The 7,820-nt window shown below is 43.0% G+C and overlaps 2 protein-coding genes across 2 annotated transcripts; both read left to right on the top strand.

The window, feature by feature from the left end:
* The first annotated feature begins 1,091 nt into the window (after positions 1–1,091).
* On the top strand, positions 1,092–4,102 carry LOC4336847 (protein AE7). Its single transcript, XM_066309534.1, has 6 exons — positions 1,092–1,164; positions 2,120–2,289; positions 2,411–2,514; positions 2,600–2,699; positions 3,575–3,620; positions 3,713–4,102. The coding sequence occupies exons 2-6, from the start codon at positions 2,164–2,166 to the stop codon at positions 3,811–3,813; spliced, it is 477 nt and encodes a 158-aa protein (XP_066165631.1). The 5' UTR covers positions 1,092–1,164; positions 2,120–2,163; the 3' UTR covers positions 3,814–4,102.
* Positions 4,103–4,673: 571 nt separating this feature from the next.
* On the top strand, positions 4,674–7,672 carry LOC4336846 (UV-B-induced protein At3g17800, chloroplastic). Its single transcript, XM_015780905.3, has 3 exons — positions 4,674–5,130; positions 6,136–6,413; positions 6,734–7,672. The coding sequence occupies exons 1-3, from the start codon at positions 4,990–4,992 to the stop codon at positions 7,530–7,532; spliced, it is 1,218 nt and encodes a 405-aa protein (XP_015636391.1). The 5' UTR covers positions 4,674–4,989; the 3' UTR covers positions 7,533–7,672.
* Positions 7,673–7,820: the final 148 nt, after the last annotated feature.

Genomic DNA, 7,820 nt, shown 5'->3' with positions numbered 1-7,820 from the left:
AATCGCATCCGATCTGACCAATACTAGCATAGGGAGAAAACTTAGGGGACTCCTAATCGGCGCGTAGTATTAGATAGTTAGGATTTTCTTTTTTTCTATGAGAAACAAACAAATTGAAAAGAAATATATATCTGAAGTCAAAATTTTAAAATTTTAAACCCAGATTTGTAAACTTTTAACTCGAAAATTGAATTTTTTTTAAAGTCAAATTTTGAAAACTTTCAACTTTTCATCTCAAATTTAAAAAACTTTCAACCCAGATTTGAAAACTTTCAATTCAGATTTGAAAACTTTCAACTTGAGATTTAAAATCTTTCAACTCAGATTCGAAAACTTTCAACTCGAGAATCGAGACTCGAAAACTTTTAAGTCCAGATTTGAAAAATTTAAAAACTTTCAATTTGGGATTTGAAAACTTTCAACTCGAGATTCGAAAACTTTCAAATCAAGAGTTGAAAAATTTCAAATCGAGATTTGAAAACTTTTTACTCGAGATTCGAAAACTTTCAACTCGAGATTTAAAAAAATTGAAAATTTTCAAATCAAGATTTGAAAACTATCAAGTCGAGATTTAAAAACTTTTAAGTTCAGATTTGAAAACTTTCAACTCAAAATTTATAAAATTTTAAACTCAAAACATGCTAAAGATAAAAAAATTCAGAAAAAAGTGGGAAAGAAAAGGAAAAATAGTAAAAAAAAAACAAAAAAAAAACATGGAGAAGGGGCGCGCGCTGGGCCTAAAACGCGCTCCGCCGGGCGCGCTAACTAGCATTCGCGGAAAACTTAACCATTGACTGTTCGTGATTTGTGAGTGTCTTGCGAATGTATCATAGCATAGCATGATTAGCGCTCGGCTTACTTTGCGTTTTGCGACGAATGGCTGATCCGCTCAATCTAGATCGCACATATTTGATCGAACGGCCAGTAAATACCCAAAGGGCTTCGGAGTTTCGAACCCCGAACCCCCTGTCGATGCATGGTTGTTGGACTCTGGCAATGTCGGCCCATACACAGCCCGGCCCAGATGTTACAAGCGAAGTCAGAATGGAACACCGCCATATCTCCACCATTAGACCGGCTTAAACGCCCCCGCGGTGGTCTTCCTCCCCGACGCAAGCAGACGAGCCCACGGCCGCCGACGCCGCCCGCCGCCGGACTTCGCCGGTGAGCTTTTCTTCTCTTCCGAGCTCCCCCCTTCCTGCCCGCTTCCTGTGGTTGGAGTTGGAGGGGGGGGGGGAGTTATCTCATCTGCAGTGTTTGCTCCTCCCTGCCCTAGCCGATCGATCTCCCCGTCCCCAATCTCCTCGCGGGCTCGGCTCGCCGGCCGGCGGCGCTGATCTCCATCCGCGCGAGCAGCGTCTCCGGCGTCCTGCCGCATCCTCTCCGGTGCATGGTCTGGTTCGATTTAGTCTCCTCCGGCGGCCCGTCTTCTCCGCCTGTTCGTTCGTTCGGCCCCCAAATCCCAGGCCGCCTCCTCCGCTGGCGGCGCGAGGCAACGCTTCCCGGCGACCTCGGGCGGCGTCCCCTTCTCCCCGATGGTCTTCGCCTCGCGCGACGACGAGGCCTGCTCTCCGGTGGCCTCTGCCTCGCGCAGCTCCGCCGCTTCCTGCGCGACGGTTGCTATACTCCTTACTATCGCGACGTTTGCTGCGGGTTCTGTTTGATTTGGGGCGACACTGTCAATGCGCTTAGCTTCTCTTGCAATACGGAAGCGTTACTCCTTGCCTTTGCCTTAACCTAGCAAATTTCCGAAAGAATTTGGGGTTCAGCTGAACCTCCATGCCCCATGTTAGATCAGTCCTTGCAGTCTTTAGTGATTTAACCATATGGCGACCGCTTCAGAGTTTAGCCTGCTAAATATTCTTTAGCAAATTTCTTATCACACCTTTATTTTGCATTTCTGTTTAGCAATCTGTGCTATCATCGGGGTGTTGAGCGATCAAATTACATTTCATAGTTTAACGAGCACAATTTAGTATTGATTGTTAACAGTTCACAATAATAGTACTAGACTACTAGTGATAGATTGGGCGGGGAATATCTTCATTGGATGTTTATCGTGATTAACAAAATTATTGAAGACTGATATTGGTATAATTTCCATGTTTTCAACTTGCAGGAATTTCGCCATTCTGATATAAATTAGTGCATTGCATCAGAAAAATGGTTGTGGGGTTAATAAATGCTAACCCTGTAGTTTATGAGAAAAAAGAGAGGCGTTCTCGGCAGGCACCAGAAACCACAGATGAAAATGCGGCAGAGGCTATTGACCAGCTAGAAATATTTGATATCCTTTCTTTGTTTCCTTATCTACATGCTGTGTACCTCTCTTTCCTGTTATACTTACCTCTATCTGGAGTTCTGCTGCCCTCAATTTTTCTTTTGTTTGCACTCCTTAACCTTCTTACATCATATTAGAGACATAAAGGATCCAGAGCACCCATACTCACTCGAAGAGCTTAATGTTGTAACTGAGGATTCAGTTGAAATCAATGATGAACTTAGTCATGTCAGGTAAGTTTACGTCTCTCTATCATTGTATGCTACAATGGGTTGTTAATGAAATTCAGTCACAACAATTCACTGTTATTCTCTTCAGGGTTACTTTTACCCCAACAGTGGAGCGTTGCAGTATGGCGACCGTCATTGGACTTTGCCTGCGTGTGAAACTTATGCGGAGTCTTCCCCCTCGATACAAGGTATGATACATGGAGCATCTCTATGGTAGCTTGCAATCGTAAGAAGTCTGAATGAGCCCTTAATATATTGCCTGACATATACAATTTAGAAAGTCCTATAGTACTGTGACAGACATGTAATTTAGGTAACAACTATTTTCCCTTTACCTTAAAAAATATTTCACATGCTCTTCATTTATTTTGCTCCATGGTACTTTTCAGAACTCATTTAGGCATATGCCTGAATGTATACCTCAAAATATCTGCAGAATAAGTTTCTAATTGTGCAGAAACCTGTGTTGTATGTGAAACTTAATCATTATGGTTAGGAACACAGATAGGTTGTGAAGATACCATCCAAGGCATTTCATGATCGAGCTGGAGACTGATACCTAGTGATTCAGTCTTGCACATTCCATGAACAAATCGAAGACTACTCCTTTTTTTGGTGAATTGCAGTTTGGGCCACTTTTTATTACCATGGATTCACTTTAGACCACCCTTTGATCATCATTTTCACTTTGGGCTAGGTATTTTCACCTTTGTTGCAATTTGGACTACCCTAAACCACTTCTTCAGCACATCAATTCCAGCCCACCGGTGAACTCCTCCACCTCTTTGCAGATTCATATCTTTGCTGGAGGAGAGGCCAGACATGGCTAGGGAAGAGAGTTGAGGTGGTCCAAAGTGCAACAAAGTAAAAAATACCTGGTCCAAAGTAAAAGATTAGACAAAGAGTGGTCCAAAGTGAAATTTTGGCAATAAAAGATGGTCCAAAGTACAATTCTCTCTTTTTTTAGTTCATTAACATGACGAGGAAATTATGTCTTCCTGCTGTTTACTATTCATATTTCTTCAGAAATTTTTGGCAGCTTAGTCATTTATAATTTGTGCAGGTGGACATAAGGGTGGCGCCTGGATCACATGCAACTGAAACTGCAGGTACATATGTTTTAGAGGCTACAGTTTATGCTTTCACTTACCACATTCTCTTGCTTGGCTCAGTATCTCATTGTATTGTCCCTTTCTTGTAGTGAACAAGCAACTGAACGACAAAGAACGTGTTGCAGCTGCTCTGGAAAATCCAAACCTTCTGGACATTGTTGAGGAGTGCTTGTCACCAACGTTTGCTTGAGACCTGAATACAAGTATACAACTGGGAGCCTGTGTGTTGAAATGTTTCAAAACTACACTGAATTACCCTACGACGTGTAGCATGACCTTGTCATTTGAGATACCTTATGTGGTGCAGGGCGTGTGCATGAATTTTGATGGTCTGTACCTTTCTATAAGGATACTACTGCTCTACCGTTTCATACCTTTTTTCTTTTTATGGCCTGTGACCTGCCAGAGCATAATTGAAACGATATAAGGAAATACTCGTATATGAAGTATATTGCGCTGTAGGCTTTTTACCTCTCGAATATGAAGTACTGTCTGGATGTCAATATCCATGAAAAGAAACTGAAGGATATTCCATGATTTTATGCCATCTCTGTAATTATATCAGGTTGCTCTTGAACTATGCAGTCAGTTAGTACTGTGATACGATGTCTTTCAGTTGTATCGAGTCTGTCGATTCTGTGGAGCCTCTAGAGGAATTAATTATGCAAAACATGGGCCACAAATTGAATATTTTATAGGTTTGTAGTATATGTTCTGTTGAAGTTGAACCTCATCAAGATGATTTTTCAACGCACAAATGAGCCAGAAAAGAACACATCATTGGGCACGATAAGCATGTGGCATGTTTAGACTTCAGACCATGATTCCAAAAAGTTTGGACTTCAAATTGTTGTTATCACTATTTTGAGGTAAAAAAAATAGACTCGAATCGTTGACTGATAAAACCTGGTAATTCTGGCCAAACCGGTATTCCCAATCCTTGTTGTACCATCTCAAAACATCAGCCACAGAAGAAAATTCGAGGACTTCGAAGTTTGAATTGGAAGTTGGAATTGCCAAAACCAAAACACGTTTCTACAGTGTTTACACAGTCCCATACGCTAACGCCAACGCCAACGCCAGGCAGAGAGGCCGATCACCCAATGCGACCCGGCGAGCGAGAGACGAGAGAGCCGTGCCCGTCCGCGGCGCGCCTGACGGCGACGAGCTTTGGACGAGATCGCACTCGCACTCGCACGCCGATCCCGATAAAAAGATCGGCGCGGGCTGCCTACTAGTAATAATATCTCCGGTAGAGGCCGGGCCAGCCTGTCTGACGTCACACTAGCAGCGAAGCCCAAGCAGCCGACGGAATCCCGAATCCCCACCCACCCGCCTCCTCCTCCTCTCGTCCGCCCCTCCTCCGATGGCGGCGTGGGCTGACGCCGCGCTGCTCCGCGCCTCCTCCTCCCCCGCCTCCGCCACCGCCGCCGCGTCCTCCTCCTCCTCGTCCTGCTGCCTCGCCAGGCCGCGCGCATCCCTGGAGTCCAGGCTACACCGCCGCAAGGTGCGTTACGTGCTCCCTCCCCTCCTCGCTCCCTGTCAATTTGATGTGTCGCTGCCGCTGCGCGCTTCTGTTCCTCCGTTGGGATTCGCTCGGCAACTGTTTGTTGAATGCCCTGACGGGGGTTCTCGTGAGTGTATTGGCAACCTGGGATCGTCAGCTGTTCTGTTCATCCATGTATGTATGATGGGGCTCCTTAAAAATTGGAGCGCCTCCTTGCTAGTAGTAAGATTTATTTAGCTGAGATTTTTGGTGGAAAGTGTTGGATGTACGTCGGGTTGCAAAAGAAAGGGGGTCTGGAGAATAATTTAGGAATATAATACTTGGTTAAATCATTTCAAATATGGTATGCAGTCCGCTTTGCTTTGCTATAGTAACCGTAACCAATAGCTGTGTTGCACTGTGTGCTCTGTGCTGCTTTACTTTGAAATACATCTTCTCCTGCTATAGCAACATTGATAAGGTGCTTCCTTTAGTATACGAGATATGGTATTTAGGCTTTTTGATAAGGTGCTTCCTTTAGTATACGAGATATGGTATTTAGGCTTTTTGGATGCCGGGTTTTACTTTTCAGTTTTCAGCATAAATTGTACACGTTTAGTTCTTGTATTTTATTCGAGCTACGCTATAGATTTTTGATATTTTGTGATTCCTGCCATTGCAAAGCCAACTCCTAAGATGTTCTGTCAGATTATCCATATTTCTCACTTGTTATGCTCATTCAATTGCCAAGGGAGTTGGCTGTCCAATCTCTTGGTTGATTTTTTTAGACAACGTGAGGCTTGTATTGTAGTTGACATTGGATAATGATCATCACATTAAGCCTTTCTGGCCATTGGGCTTAGCATTAGTCTCCTAATTTACCAGTGTTACAACTCAATGCTTATACCATGATTCTTAATGGAATGATAAACACTGATATATTGTATAGCAGTAATATACTAGTGTACACCCCTGCCCAACCTAAGTTATATCGGGTCAACTGGATGATGGTTTGTTGTTCTGCAGAGCTTTCTTTATACCAGTAGCCCCAAATCTGGTTTCCTAATTAATAGTTGTCGAGCAAGGAGCTTGAAGGTTAAAGCAAAAATGGATTCTGGTGATGGCCTTACAAGACTTGCTCCACTTATGTTTGAAACTCCAAGCGGTCAACTTCTGGTCCAGATACTCCAATCACACCCTCACCTACTTCCTGCAACAGTTGACCAGCAACTTGAAAACCTTCAATCAGAGAAAGATGCTCAAGAGAAAGAAGCCTCGAAAGTTCCCCAGGACCTCCTTTACAAGTAAGTATCCCCAGAATTGTAGGATGCCATTTCCTTCATGATCATTTATGCTATTCTATTATTCATCATGTTTTAGTGTTTTACACTCAGATATAACCCCACTACCTGGCATGTATTGTTAGTCGCACAATATTTAAAAACAAGTCCATATGTTCTACTGCCAAAGGCTGCAATTCAGTGCGTATAAAAAAAAGACGTGGAGAAAAATCTTAGTATGCATAGCATAGATGATAAAGAAATGGTAAGGACAGAACATTAGATGTTCTAGTGGAGGATGCATTTAAAGAACTGACTGAAAAGCTAAGCTGATTGAATTACAGGAGAATAGCAGAAGTCAAAGAGAAGGAAAGGCAGAACACCTTGGAAGAGATCATCTACTGTTGGATTATTTATAAGTTCATGGAGAATGACATATCAATGACACCTGCATTAGCACCATTAGGTGGCCCTGTACGTGACATCTCCTCATTGCCTAACCAAGAGGATAGGTTGCAAAGCATACATTCCCCGGACGCTCTTGAGATGATACAAAATCATCTCAACCTTATAATGGGTGAAAAGGTAGCAGCCCCACTAGATACAGTTGTTGAAATCAGCAACTTAAATCTGGGAAAGCTTTATGCAGCATCCATCATGTATGGCTACTTCCTAAAGAGGGTAGATGAGCGATTCCAACTCGAGAAGAACATGAAGACTCTCCCGCCAAATCCTAAGCAACAGATAGTACTTGAAAACCTGAAGCCTAATCCATTCTGGGATATGGAATCATTGGTGCAAATTACACCTGATGGGGAGGAGATCGATTTGGATGATGAAGAATCAAATCCAAACAAGCTGAGGTCCTATGTTTCACGCTTGGATGCTGATACGTTGCAAAGGTATGCTACTATCAGATCAAAAGAGGCCGTCTCACTGATAGAGAAGCAAACACAGGCGTTGTTTGGACGGCCAGATATTAAAGTCTTAGATGATGGCTCTGTCAATGCAAAGGATGGTCAAATGATAACAATAACTTTCATAGAACTCACCCATCTTGTTTTGGAGGCAGCTGCTTTTGGATCCTTTTTGTGGGAAGCTGAGAGTCATGTAGAATCCAAATACCATTTTGTTAACAGTTAATCGTGTATTCGTTAATCTGGAAATGATTTGTGTACACTGGATAGGATAGGATCCAGCTCTGATATGCTTTCAGTATGAGCGATGAGCGAAGCCGCAACAGCCATGGAGCATAAATCAAATCATCCTTGTCCATTTCTCCATGCTCCTAAGGCCCTAACAGATTTGTTGTGTTAAAGAGCATCACCAACAGTCTACCTATATGATTCCCAAAACTGATTTTGAGGGATTTTAGTTCAAAAATAAGCTCCAACAGATCCCCTACTCTCCTACCCGAGTTTTGGAGTTCCC

This window comes from Oryza sativa, chromosome 4 (assembly GCF_034140825.1).
Source record: "Oryza sativa Japonica Group chromosome 4, ASM3414082v1".
Classification (NCBI taxonomy): Eukaryota; Viridiplantae; Streptophyta; class Magnoliopsida; order Poales; family Poaceae; genus Oryza; species Oryza sativa.
Note: the sequence above shows the minus strand (reverse complement) of the source record. Positions and strands in the feature narration are given on the sequence as shown.